The sequence below is a fragment of the Triturus cristatus genome, chromosome 3_1 (assembly GCF_964204655.1).
Source record: "Triturus cristatus chromosome 3_1, aTriCri1.1, whole genome shotgun sequence".
In the NCBI taxonomy this organism is placed as follows: domain Eukaryota; kingdom Metazoa; phylum Chordata; class Amphibia; order Caudata; family Salamandridae; genus Triturus; species Triturus cristatus.
This window is the reverse complement of record NC_140583.1, coordinates 513009979-513024413: the sequence shown is the minus strand read 5'-3', so window position 1 is coordinate 513024413 and position 14435 is coordinate 513009979. Positions and strand designations below refer to the sequence as shown.

The window sequence follows — 14435 nt, the reverse complement described above, 5'->3', positions numbered from 1 at the left end:
TCTTGCTCCAGCTTCTGCGGGCGACTTGTTGCTGGTGGTGGTGGGTCGTCGTTCTTTTGAAGGTGAAGTGGACGCAGCTGTGGTCCGTCCAGTGGAGTCCTGTGGCGTGGCTGAAGGCGATGTCTTTGCTGGAGGAGAAGACGGCGTCGAGTGTGTGTCCGGCGAGGTGGGTGGGGGCGGTCACCAGTTGCTTGAGTCCGAGGTTGGCGAGGTTGTCGAGCAGGGTGGTGGTGTTGTGGTCGATGTTGTTCTCCAGGTGGAAGTTGAGGTCCCCCAGGAGGATGTAGTCAGCGGAGGGGAGGGCATGCGGGCTGACGAAGTCGGCGATGTCCTCGCTGAATTGGGTGCGTGGTCCCGGGGGTCGGTAGATCAGGGTGCCTCTGAGGGTGGTCTTCGGGTCGTTGTGGATCTGGAAGTGTAGGTGTTCGGCGGTAGTCAGGATGTCGTCGGTGTAGGTCGTGATGCGGATGTGTCCCTGTGGATGATGGCGATGCCTCCTCCAATCTGGTTGGCGGTGCGGTCCCTCCGGTTGATCACAGTTCGCTGAACTGTGTGCGTGGTCCCGGTGGTCTGTAGACGAGGGTGCCTATGAGCGTGGTCTTGGGGTCGGTGTGTATCTGGAAGTGGAGGTGTTCGGCGGAGGTGAAGGTGTCATCGGAGTTGGTCGTGATGCGGATGGTGTTCTTGTGGATGATGGCGATGCCTCCTCCTGTCTGGTTGACGCGGTCCTTCCTGGTGATTTTGTAGCCTTCCGGGACGGCGATGGCGACGTCAGGCGCTGAGGAGGCGTTCATCCAGGTTTCCGTCAGGAAGGCGATGTCTGGTGCTGTCGAGTCGAGGAGGTTCCAGAGTTCGACGGCATGCCTGTGAACGGAGCGGGTGTTGAGCAGGATGCACATCAGGTGTTTGTTGCTGGGGCTCGGTTTAGCAGGTGCGGTGTTGGGTCAGAGGCCGGTGAAGCGGCAGGTCAGGCAAGTGAAGGGTCCGTGGGTGCGTCTCGGGGTGGCTCGGTAGCAGGCGGTGCTTCGGCCGGCGTTGAGTGCATGGAGGGTTTTGGCATCGTAGATGTGCAGGGTGTGCTGGCACGGGCGAGGACAAGGGGGTCTGGCGCTGGGCGCGGTCCAGGCGCGGACGGGCGCAGACGGGCTTACCTTTGGCGCACCTTCGGTGCTCAATCGGCGCTCCCGCTGCGCGCGTCCGCTGCGCGGTCGCTCTGGGGGCGTCGTAAGTAAGGAGCCGGGAGGGAGGAGCAGCTGGGTGGCGGGAGCAGGGCGGCGAATGGAATCACAGGGGGGCGGGGCCGCAGGGAGGCAGCGGCGGGAAATTCCAAGAAGCAGCGGGCAGCGGGAAATTCCCAGGAGCAGCGGGAAATTCCCAGGAGCTGAAAATCTATGTACCACACAAATATTATTGTGTGGAAATCGGATTTCAGTGAATATTTATCATTTGCGCATCACAAAGTAAAATGTCTCAGTATTTATGGGAGGTGTAACGTTATAAGAATTAGTATCCTCCCTCAATTTTTTTTATATCTATTTCGCTCTATACCACTATGCGTCCCCCCGTCCTTCTTTAAGAAATTGAATAGTGTTATAGGTAATTTCATATGGGTGTACAAGCATGCTCAGCGGGCTCTCAAGTTTATGAGATTAACATATGCACAGGGGGGTTTTAAGCTCCCAGATTTTCAGCCCTATTTTTGGGCTTCTTTTACCGGTCGGCTCCGCGGCTTGCTTTGCGGACTGGATGCTGGTCCAACATTGCTATGTTATCAGCTTGCCTGTGGCCCAACAGTGGGGTTTATGCTGTATAAAACTGCTGACCCTAATTACTTTAAACAGGTAAAGTTTAAGGTAATCGTAGATATAAATCAGATTTGGCTTGATGTTTGTAAGCAATACTCTCTCCCGGCGCTGCATCAATACACAGTGCTATGGGGCAATCCAATGATGCCCAACATATTCCAAGACTGTACTGGGAAAGACTGGCAATATAAGGGTATCACCTGATTGGGCCAACTCTAGGATAGACAGGGGTTCTGCTCTTTTACTACACTTAAGGACGAATTTGGTCTCTCGCAAAAAACATTTTTAAAATACCTACAGGTTAGAGACTATTTTATACGTGGCAAAAATGTATTAACAATTTCAAACTTGTCATAAATACTGGTCAGAATATATACACGTACTGGCCGAGGAGTAATCGGCTCAGACTATCAGAAATTTCTGGATCGTGCCAATGATGATAGCTTACAGGTTGAGGCTAAACTTAGCCTGGTCCTAGGGGCTGAGATAGCTATTGAGGACATTCAGGAGAGTATGGAAGTACTTGATCAAGGGGTAACATCCGTTAATTTAAATTTGCATCAGTATCGGGTTGTATATATGCTGTATTACACTCCGGCGGTCATATCTAAATGGGCTTCTTTTAATTCGGAAAAATCATTTGGTCCGAAATGTCGGCTATTTGCTGCAGACCTCAGGCATATGTTCATTGACTGTCCAAAGCTTGAGATATTCTGAAGGGGGGTCTCTAGTATTCTTAGTTTACTTCTGGGCCCTAATTACCAGCTTACTGAAAAATATTTTTTTCTTCGGATCAGAAGTGAGGCTGTTAGTGACTGGAGCCTTCTGGCAACTATTGTTATAGTTTGTGCCCATTTATGTATCACTAGAGCTTGGGTAGATACTACCAGTCCCACTGATAATGAATTATGGGTTCTACTTAGACAGGTTTATGAGATGGAACTCGCTTTGGCTAATGCTAGAGAACCACGCTCTTGGCTCAAATTTAATCGGATCTGGACTGATCGGCTATGGGACCAATAAGGCGTTGTCTACCCTTGATGATGTTTTCTTTCATGTTTCTTACCCATGGCTCTATGACATAAGTTATTTTCTTTCCTTTATTTCTCTTATCCTTTTTCTCTTCTTTTCTTTCACAAATGCAGATATGATTGGTTCTTTCTTTTTTTTTTCTTTCCGTAAATCATTTTATTGTAGTCTCTATGTCTTTTTTGTTGTTGGAAAAGAGAATCTTTGGATTTGTCTACTCTTCTAATGTCATTTACATAATGTTTGTCTTACTTAAGGCTCAAAAAATAAAAATATATAAAAATTTAAAAAACACAGTAAAATGTCTTGATTTGTTTTTATCCTATTAAAATCTTTGTTTCCATCACACTTCAGAATTATAAAAAATAGTGCTTCAGTTTTGCTTTCCTAACTGCTGAATGTGTATAGTTCATTTACAGGTATTTACATATTGTTGTGCATTACAAAAATGATATCCTGTAGTTTTTCCTTTCACACTCCCTGTACCCCAGCGAAAGTTTCACATAATTCTATTTACTTTTCTTTCTCTGACTGCAAATTTAGAGGAGTCAAAGCCTCACACTTGACCTGCATCTTTGAGGCAGAGCAAATGTAACAAGATAAAGAACAAGCATTTGCAATGCTATAGGTCTCGCATTTACGCGAGTTTGAGCTATTGGCATTGTAATTGACAATTGCTTTTATTTATGTTTTGGTTTTTAAAACATACATAAAAGGCCTTGTCATTTACAATGCCAATAGCTCTAAATCTCGCAATTGCGAGACCTATTGCATTGCAAATACTTGTTTTTTATTACCCCAAAAACATAGTACAAGAAAACAAGCATTGCCAAAGCCAAAAAACTGTCAGCCAGCCTCAGACTTATTGGCTTTGCAATGATTCAGTCTATGTGTATGTTCAAGCTGGAATATTGAATTTTGATAGAAGTGCTAAAATATTTGCAATGTTTCTGGGAAATCCAAACCCTTGCAGTAGGCAGAAATCCCCCCAAAGCTCCTAAAATGGCCAATGCAGTCGAAAAAGACAGTGGAAAATGACTCCTCATATATGCATGGGAAAAGGAAAAATCGATTGAGAAATACAAAAAATCACGTAACTACTTAATGGAGCAGCATGGTGACAAATAAAATATCCTTGACTTCGGATCAACAGAAAGGAAAACAAAATGAAAAAAAGAAATGGCTTTAGGAAGCAGAAATGCTAAAACAATAGTTGTTCAGTTCACTAAACCAAAACCAATTTCATAAAACGTCGGAGCGCTCTACGATGATTTTTTCTTGCGGTGTCAAGGATGTACTTTTAAAATGGGCCCACCGGTAAACTAAAGTGGCACAGACAAACAAGTTCCTATTTTGTAATAAAATCAGCACCAACATGTATTTCATGAAGCGTTCTCCGAGGCAGAGTTTCAGAATCAAACCTTACCCTGCTAATCAGAAAGAGAGGAAAGGCACCTGGGATAGTATAGGTATTGCAGGAATCAGGATTCCGCATTTGAACCTCCATTTCGTTTTTTTGCTGCGCAATTCGCACTTACTGTAATTAATTCCGATACCTTTTTTTCAGAGCACACGGGCCCCTGCGTTTTATGCTACACTGCACAAGCAATTGAAAGATGCAGATGACAAAAAACCGAAGTACCAACTATTCACAAGACTTTCCTCCTGCTTCAAACAAGCAACCTATTTAAATCAATTACCAGCTCAAAATGAGCAGCCTCGTCTAATTAGCATCTACCTCTAATGGGTTGCTGAATGAATGGGGTTGGGTGGGAGGTTCGGTGGGCAGATGGACGCTACCACTATCTTCTTTCTTTCTGGACACTGCTCTCGCACTCTCACACCTGCAGAACCGGGGCCTGTATTACATACTTCTACTTTAATCCACTATCCCGGTCGCGTGGCTGCAATAAATGAAAATGTTTATTCATGATGATTGTCACGGTCACAGTGCGCTGAGGGGGCCCCCTGGAGCGTGGCCCCCCCGCAACGCGGGGGCTGCAGGGGGCCTGTGTTACGCCCCTGCACAGTCTGGTTCTAAGAAGCCCCCTTTGAAAAGATATAGAGGACGAGGCTACACAGTGAGGATAAAATGATGCCCCAAATCACACAATGTAGTCTCGTGGAGGAGCGGGAATTTGCACACTGTTGTTCGAATGTATACCTACATTTGGTAATTAGATACCGCTTACTACCCCTGACCAGGAGGTCAGTTCGGCTAATATCGCTAGGTACCGGAACACGAAGCACACATCGCACATGAGGGACAGGTCTGCAACATTTAATGTGGTGCCGGAAGAGAGCTCATTTCGGAGCAGGGGGGCCCGGCTGGCAACCCTAGCTCCGAGTTCAGTTTCCTTTCCTTTGCCCGAGCACCTAGTGCTGAAAATCCCCTGCGGGCTCTTCTCACACTGCAACACGCATTCTGCGAAGGCAGAGGGCAGCTCAGGTTACAAGCTGCCTTTGAAGAACTTCACACCAGGCAGCTGAAATATGTGCGGATTACGTGCCTGGGTTCTATTGTAAATCAGGCAGCGCTAGGAGGGGGGCTGGGCTACCATGCCAGCATTCCGACTCACGAGCAGATGGTTCTGTTTAAGACGTGCGAAAGCACGAGATGAGCGGCGGGGAGTGGCTGAGGCGAGCAAAGGAATGGTGGGAGGGAATTCAGATCCTGCTTAAAAATAAACAAGTTGAGTGAAACAAGTTTAAAGTAAAAAATGAAAACACGAGTGCTCAGGCTTTAACTACCACCAAGGAAGGCGTGTAGAAGCAGCAATCTACAGTAACAGTCCAGATAAGAACAGCACTGTTAACAATGGCACTCTTGGAGCAAGTCGGGCGAACACATTTAAAACAAGTAGTTCCTAAACAAAACTAACAAAGCCAGACAGCGCAATAAAACAGTAGTTGGTCGGTGCTGCTTCCCATAGAAACGGAAGTGATGCATCAGATCAACAGCCAACAGAAACAAAGATAACAGCAGCAATGCCAGAGTTAAACAAATCACAAGGGGCAGGAGAAATTCCACGGTCTTTCAGCCAACATAAAGATTACTTTAGGTCTCGCTGAGACAGCGCATGCAGCGCATGCGCTGCTAACGCGAGACCTAAAAAGGCATCCTTATTGCTTGGACTTTCTTGGCCAACCAAAAATCGGCTTGCGGCTGACCCACAGTTTGGGAAACACTGTATTGGGGAGAAGACAAATGTGAATACCACAACAATAGACAAATGGATGAAGAGGATTGGCTGAAAGCCCATATAAGCAAGTATATTATACATATCATTTTAAAGAAATCAAAAGGATGCTTGACCTAACCATTTCCAAATGATTTGACGTTTTCACAGTTTATTCTGAAATTGGAGATGGGTTGCATCTTGATTGAAATCCTGGCCCTCGCAGTTTCCTTTCTAGCAGGCCATTTTCTGTAACTAAAAATCTTTTTCCCTCAAGTACTATCTATTGGATCGTTCTTACCCTCTCAGGCCACGAAAGGACGAGATGCTGACCAATAGCCATTGGATGCTGTGATTGTTTTTCATATTTATTCTTTGGCACTTACCTCTTTCTAAAGTGAAAGGTCTTCCCCAGTGCTTCTGCCTCTGAAGCCGTTTGTAAACAATTAGTAAACTTACTCAAGGAAAATCCTCTCCCAATTGGCTCTGATGAAGTCCCAAGCTAGACTCTGTCCTACAACATTGTTAGCAATAGAAGAGATGGTGGAGATTGCATCTTGCTTCCGGATTATTGTGTGATCCCAGGTGTACTCAAGATACCTAAGAAGGCAAATAAGCATAGATGTCAGATCGTAGCATTGCAAGTTGCAAAGATGTTAAGCTGAGTTAGTCAAGATGTTCATACAAAGTAGAATAAAGCTATTTAGCAAGGAATGTCAGTCACTGCACAACCCACAATGATTTCCTTATTATTTTTTTGCATTATATGAAGCAATGTCAAGTGTCCTCCCCAAACCTTGCTTGGGATCTGCAGAGGTAAAGTGATGTCATTGGCATACACTGTAAATAAAAACAGTTACACTCTAAACTATTGCACAGAAATGTGTTGTGAGAGATCAGTTAATGAACCTTCCAAAAAGGAAGATACACACAAATGAAAGAGTGTAATAATAAATTAGATTCATAAAATATTTGGTCTGACCTAAAGTGACTACACGTGTGGGCAGCACAGCTGCACTTCCTAGGTAACTGGAAACAGTCTTCAATAAATAAAATAAGTATTGGTAAATGCAGTAGGTTTTGCCTGTGTGATTAATAATATGCTTTTGCATGTGAAACCTAAACACAAAGATATCCAACTTGATATCCGAGTTGACTACCAGTACTCGCTTCAGTACTAGAGCGACATAAAAAAAATCTGAAGAGAAAATGCGTGTAGAGCAATTTTTATATTTAATTAAAAAAATAACCAGTAGATGGCAGTGTTGTCAAGTTCTTCCAATATATGGAGAGAGGGACGTGAGATCTTCACACGGCTTATGCGGGCACACCAATATAACTGCCCAAAGCAAAGTAATAAAATCGAGTTCAAGAACTTAAGCCCACATAAAATGTAGCATGAGATCATATGAATACTTCTTGTTAGGCTAACAATGAAATGATCAGGAATGTACCGCAGCTGTTTCAATGCATGCAGCCAGGGAAAATGCACAAAATAAAGGTTCCACACAGCAGTGGATGGACACAGTAATTGAGTGACAGGAATTGACAAGATATATTAAATACAAGAGATTTCACAAGCACTGTGCAGGGGAAACCTAAAAAGACCTCTGGGCCCCAATGTAAGTAACAAGATGTATTGTGATGGGCTTAGTCCAACAAGGTATTGTTGTCATAATATTAGATTCGAAAATGACTCCTGAGAGTCTCGTCTGGACACATGTAGAAAGCTTCAGACTTTGACCTGCGCCTGTTACTTCAAGGGTCATCATCAGGACTATCACACAAAGAAAGGTGTATTTGAGATGATGTTGCATGATAAATAAAGGGCACAATGGGTGGGTCGCTTAGGCTACAGAACAGTGAGTGCATCTCACTTGCAGTAAGTGTGTGCAAGGGTGAAAACCTCATAAATATGAACATGTTGGTGGAGTGGGCCATTTAGTGCAACATCCTAAGGCTGAATATATCAGTTGAAGAATGAGCATTCTTACACATTTCCTGTGTACTTCTCATAATTACACCGGCCTACAGAAACTTACGGTTCCGACAGACCACTGTAAAGCATTGCCAGTATCAAGGGTACTCCCCTGCCATTCTGTCAAACTGAGACTGGTAGCCAGGTGTTGTTCTGGCCCTTAGTGCATTCTTACTGTGGCTTCCTGCCCTGTATGGCCGGCCCAGAAGCAGTGTCATTCCCCCACTTGACCATCACTTTCAGGCCATGGCGGGTGTGGGGAAGGTGGGCATATGCAGGGCTACGCAGGGGGAAGCATTCTCACCTATGCCTCCCTGGAGTAGCAGCATCAGCTGTGTGCTTTTCTTGACCCCCTCCCCTGCCAGGTCATACCTTGAGGCTATAGTGGGCTGAGGAGCGGGTGAGTAAGAGAAGTGGCCTCGCTAGGGGCAGATGTAGTCACCTCAGTCCCAGTGTTTTTAGGCTTTGATGGAGGAGTGGGGGAGAATTTGGAAAGGCTCCGCTGTGAGGCCACCTTTTCCAGAGGACAAAAAAAACGTAGGATGTTGCGCTATGGTCTCAGACCTGCTGACGTTGGAACTGGGGAAGTATTCTGGGCAAATCACTTAATCTACCTAAAATAAATATGATTTTGATTTCGTGCAATATAGCTTGTGCACACGGTAATTGCTCCAATACCTTCAGACTAGTTCACACGACATAGAGCTACAATAAAAAATACTAACCATTTGGGAATGTGAGACACTTTTTTGGGGCGTGTCCGGGCCTAATTGTGATCCCAATCCGACCCTATGCACAGGATCTGGGGCAAGTTGAACAGCTATGACAGTAAGGGGGGCAACCAGGGGACTAATATCTCACCTCTGATCTAGTCAGAGTGTGGCAACAGGGATATGCCAGACTGCTCCGTATACGGTGTGACTATGCGCCGGGGACAATAAGAACGTATAAAGATTTTTTAAAGAATAGATCTTATAATAGATGTGGTACTTCCCAAACATCAGTCTTTGATTGAGGATAGTTATATCACTTGTTACATTGTTTGCATCTAAGTGAGGTTTTGAGAGTTTCTATGGTAAGGCAAGGGAACTTGGTGATCCGTTCCTTTGCATCCAACTGTATGCAACAGTGTGAATTTGCATGCCCTGTGTACTGTGTTGTCTTTGTGTAATCTGTTTTCAGCCTTTGCAATATAGAATAGCCAAGAATAATGAGTTTTTCTTTTCTCTATCCTGCACATTATGAACGGGATGGAAACAGGCTCCAATGGAGCCTCTCTAGCCGAAGGATAGGCAAGTAGGTCTGCCTCTTACACTAATGCATGTCTCTATGTATGTATGTCCATCTCATCACAAAGGATGGTTTACTGACCAAAAACAATGTATAGGACAGAAGAAAATTTGCTTACACAATATGGGGCATTAAATGGAAGTTGTCCTGATGAAGGCCCTGGACCTATACCTGGTCATTTAGAAGGGCTGAAACATGTTGAAACAGCATTGTGGTATGGGGTAGTAACCCTCCCCTAAAAAAAATACCCGATTAGTAGATTTTGATCAGACCAGTGGCACCCAATAACAAAGATAAACCGGGATACAAACTAGGTATTTTTAAGATTTTTTAATCCATGTTAGATTTAGGAAGACTATCCAAAGTGCTTGCTGGGATATAGTTGAGCCTGGCACTGGTTTATAGGAACTGTAGTGTGACCCGATGATGAAGCATGACACCGATAGGGTGTGGGAGGGCCCACAAAGAATAAGCATAAGTGCTCTTTTAAAGACAGGATGGGAGATATACACTAAAGCAAAAAGAAGAGGGGTGGTAGGATACTTTTTTGTTATTTGAATTCTAGACAGGGAGACTATCCTTCCTTTCTCAAAAATTGCTCTCTTCCCTGTCCACACATTTGTGTGGGTCAGAATAATAGGTAGTTGTTATCACTCACCTGTTTAAGATCCAGGGCTCTCGGGAGCAGGCCAGTGCTGCCCTGAGTTTGTCAGCCTCTCCTGCAACAGTGGTTCTTTTGAACATTTCCCAGGCAAATTTCCACTCTTCCTCTCCACCTATTGCTATGGCATGGCAGTAGATGGCAGACCTCAGGTTTGGTGTGATGCTGTGAAAGAAACACATCATCTGTAAAAAAGCAGGACATTCCCCAACTAATAATAAATGCCTGGGATATATTCTTTGATATATATGCAAGGATGTTAATCAAATAACTACCCCCACCACCCCACTATGCTTCTCGCATTCTCTCACATTCTGGGCATTTCTCATGAGTATATCATATTTCAATGGGATGCGAGAAGTGTATACATGGAGCTTGATTCTGTTGCCCCAAGTTGAGCTTAGAAGTGAATGTGATGACATCCAATATAGTACCTTATTCTGGTTTGAGCTTCTAAAATTCACAGTGTTTTATTACGTGTGGGCAATTTTGTAGCATATGTTATGGTGTTCCTTGTCATTGTTTCGTTCTAGTTCCACATACATTCATCCATGTCATTATCACATCACCACCTATATCCTTATAGACTGCCATGTTCTGAATCAAGGATTTTCATTTGAAAATTCGGTGCACTGAGCGATGGCTAAAGCATATTATTTTGTTTACACTTTTACAATCTTAGAAATGTTTAGGCAGCCTTCTACACGCATGGGCATCCCAATAAATACAACTCTTTTTCATCAGAACACCAATTCTCTCTTCTATGTTTTTATACATTATGGGCACAGTCAATCAGAGAAGTCCCATGCCTCTAGTCCATGCACTGCAATGATAGCACTTCATAGGGTGACTCATCCACCTAATGGATAAGAGCTAGTGAAGGTGAAATACTCATATGGGCTGAACAAAAATGTGAATTACACTTTCTTGAACAAATGGTGCTGAAGTGGATAGTTTTAATTAGGACCACCTTTCCATAGGAAATGTATTTTCTGGTTTGCTAATAACTTTGGCACTCTTTGAAAAATTTCATGAACCTATCCACCTATCCAGGAAACAGTATCATCCATCTCAGGTTCTTCCAGGAAAGTTTTGGGGTGATCCGTAAAGCAGGGGATAAGGATGTGAGGAGGGGCTCAAAACATGTTTTCCCCATGCAGTTTTTAATAGGAAAATTGACGTCCAGAAGTTCTCAAACTGGATCTCCACAACTGCCAACACCATCACCCCCTTGAGGAACACTACCATTAACAAACCCGACTAAGCATGCCAGTTAGTTCACCCCAGAACTACTAATCCTCAGAAGCCACTGCAAGAAACTAGAAAGACTCTGGCGCTCCAACAAAATCCCCACCAACCATGACTCCTTCAGGTCCACCCTCAATAACTACCACCACCGTCTCAGGGAAGCCAAGAAAGAAGCACTCACTAAGTGCCTTGAAGCAAGCCCCAACCACACAGAGCTCTTCAGCATTGTCAGAAAAGTTTCATCCCCTTCTGCCATAGAGAACATGATTCACCCCTCCCAAGCCCTCTGCTACTCCCACCACAAAATCACCGACATGTACAGCAACTTTGCACCCCAACTACCCAACCCCAACCATCACCCTATCCAAACTGATGCCACCCACTCCCACCTGATCACAAACTGGAAACTTCTCACAACCGAAGACACCATTTCCATCATGAACTCCATCAACTCCGGAGCTCCCCCTGACCCCTGACCACAACACATCCACAACCTTGGAAGAGAAGTAATCAGCACACACCTAACAGAAATCCTCAACACCTCCATCTCCACAGCCACCATTCTCGATGCCTGGAAGCACGCAGAATTCAAACCCCTCCTGAAAAAACCATCCACCAACCCCACTGAACTAAAGAACTACTGCCCCATTGCGCTACTCCCCACCCCAGCCTACCTCGACTACCTGCTTGACCTCGAGGACAACTACCTGCTCGACCCCAATCAGGCTTCCAGCCCAACTACAGCACCAAGTCCCCCCTGATCACAGTGTCAGGTTGACATCAGATGCCTCCTCGACATAGGTGGAACAGCAGCACCCATCCTTCTTGACCTATTAGCAGCGTTCAACACCGACTCCCACTGCACCTTCATCACCAGACTCTACCATATTGGCTTTGAAGACAACGCACTCAACTAGATCTCCTCCTTCCTCTACGGCAGAATACAGAGAATCCATCTACTGTACAGTATTCCAGTGTCCACCACTCCTCTCAACCCCACTGTACCCCGCTCAATGACACTGTACTCCAGTCAACGACAGTCTACGTACCCTCCCTTCTATCACATTATACACCACTCTATAGCACTCCATTGTACAACAATGCACTCTAGGCAATGCGAGTCTACAGAACTCTACTTTACTCTGTGCCACTGTATCACAATCAACTTCATGCTACGTAACTCCCTCTATGCCGCTCCACCTCACTTTTTTATACTCTACGCTATGGGACTCTACACCACTCTACTCCACACTGCTCCACCACTGTATGCCACTCCATTGTATGCTACTCATCCATTCAACTCTACGACAGTCTATGCCACTCTACTCAACCATACTGTCCCACACTGTACTTCACTCCACTGTACAATACTGTGTAATCCACTCTGTGACACTCCACTTTACTCCACTGTGCTACTCTTTCTGACGTGCTACACTTTACAACACTTTATTCCATTGTAGGCTACACCAGTCCACTCTACTCTATTCCACATCAGTCAACAGAACACAAACCGTGCAAATGGGTACCTTCTCCTCAACCCCATAAAATCTCAGTTGTGGTGTCCCGCAGGGAGCATCCCTGAGTCCCACCCTATTTAATGCCTATGTATTATCCCTGGCAAAAATTGCCACGAAATGGGGCTTTGGGATTTGCTCCTACGCTGATGACACACAGCTGACAATAGCCATCGGAGATAGGCATGAGGACACTAGGGCAAAACTCAGCAACTGCCTCACTGAAATTGCAACCTGGATGTCAGAACACTGCTTAAAGCTCAACGTTGAGAAATCTGAAATCCTGCTTCTTGGCGGTGCCAATCATATCTGGGATGCGTCATGGTGAACCCACTTGTTAGGCAATGCCCCAGCACCCAAGAAGTGTGCAAAAAATGTGGGTGTCATCATCGATAACACCCTATCAATGCCGGACCACGTGCTGACCCTGTGTGGTAGAAGCTTCGCTACACTGAAGCTTTTAAAAAGGCTCTTCCCCTGGATCCCACTGGAAAGCAGGAGAACACTCACACAGGCCCTGCTTTTTAGTAGGCTGGATTATGGAAATGCACTTTTCGTTGGCATGGCAGACTATCTTTTCAAACGTCTGCAAGTGATACAAAATGCAGCAGCCAAACTGGTGTTCAATAAGGGCAAGATACAGCTCAGCGACGGATTGCTTGAGGCAACTTCACTGGCTGCCCATACGTAAAAGAGCAAGATTTAAGCTCTTAGGACATGCACACAGGGCACTCCATCACACCGGCCCTAGGATTCTTTGGAATAGAATTAAATTCTACTCCCCGTCCAGGTGCCTAAGATCACGCCGTCAGGTACTAGTTGAGACTAAAAGGATCAGTAAGAGTAGGGGAGGTGGATGCACCTTTTCGTACCTCGCAGCACTGCACTGGAACAAGCTTCCGCTGGAATTACGGCTGATGGAGGATTACATGGCGTTCAGGAAGAATCTTAAAACCCACCTATTCCCCAAGGACTGATGTCACCGATTTCAATAGACTAGCCTAATTTCACCACCCTCGCTACACTAGTGCCGTGATATCCCTATGGGATGAATGTTGCACTTTATAAGTAAATAAATAAACTCTACGACTCACTACTCATCTCCACTCTATGCCACTCCACTCTACTCTACTGCACAACACTTTACTCCCCTCTAAGCCACTATATGACACTCTACTCTACACCGCTCCAGTCTACCACACTCTCTGCGCCTCCACTTGGCAAGACTGTATGCACGCTATCTCACTGTATCTACAGTACACTGCACAACCCTCTACTCCACTCTATGCCCTAACAGTCCACTCTGACACTTTCCAGCACTCTAAAACACACCACCCCACTGGACTGAACAAAGCGCCACTCCAATGTATGACGGTTTATTAACTCTACTTTATGCCTCCCCACTCTACTTTATTCCCACCACTGTACTATACAACATGAAACTCAACACTAAGGCAGTTTACTCCAATGTACGCTATGCCACTCCACTCTACTCCACAACATTACAATCTACGACACTATATTGTATGAGGCCCTCCTCCACTCTACTGTAGTATGCTTCACTTACCCACACACCAAATGACAACACTTGACTTCGACCACATTTTTATTTATTTAAAAAACCAACTTCCATGAAAAAACCAAAGGTTAAACCCAAGTTTTTGTTAGGAAAACTTTATTTGTTCTTTCTATAGCAAAACTTAAACTACACATTACAAATTCTAAAGTTAC

The 14435-nt window shown here is 44.9% G+C and overlaps 1 protein-coding gene across 1 annotated transcript in view; it reads right to left on the bottom strand.

Annotated features, from left to right (window-relative positions):
* The window catches only part of LOC146860509 (aminopeptidase N-like), a 368609-nt gene that overhangs the window by 21634 nt on the left and 332540 nt on the right, over nucleotides 1–14435 (bottom strand). The window contains exons 17-18 of the mRNA XM_085644421.1: nucleotides 9940–10107; nucleotides 6473–6613 (exon numbers count right to left, since the gene is read on the bottom strand). Coding sequence (XP_085500547.1) covers nucleotides 6473–6613; nucleotides 9940–10107 — 309 coding nt within the window. The remainder of the gene's footprint in view (nucleotides 1–6472; nucleotides 6614–9939; nucleotides 10108–14435) is intronic.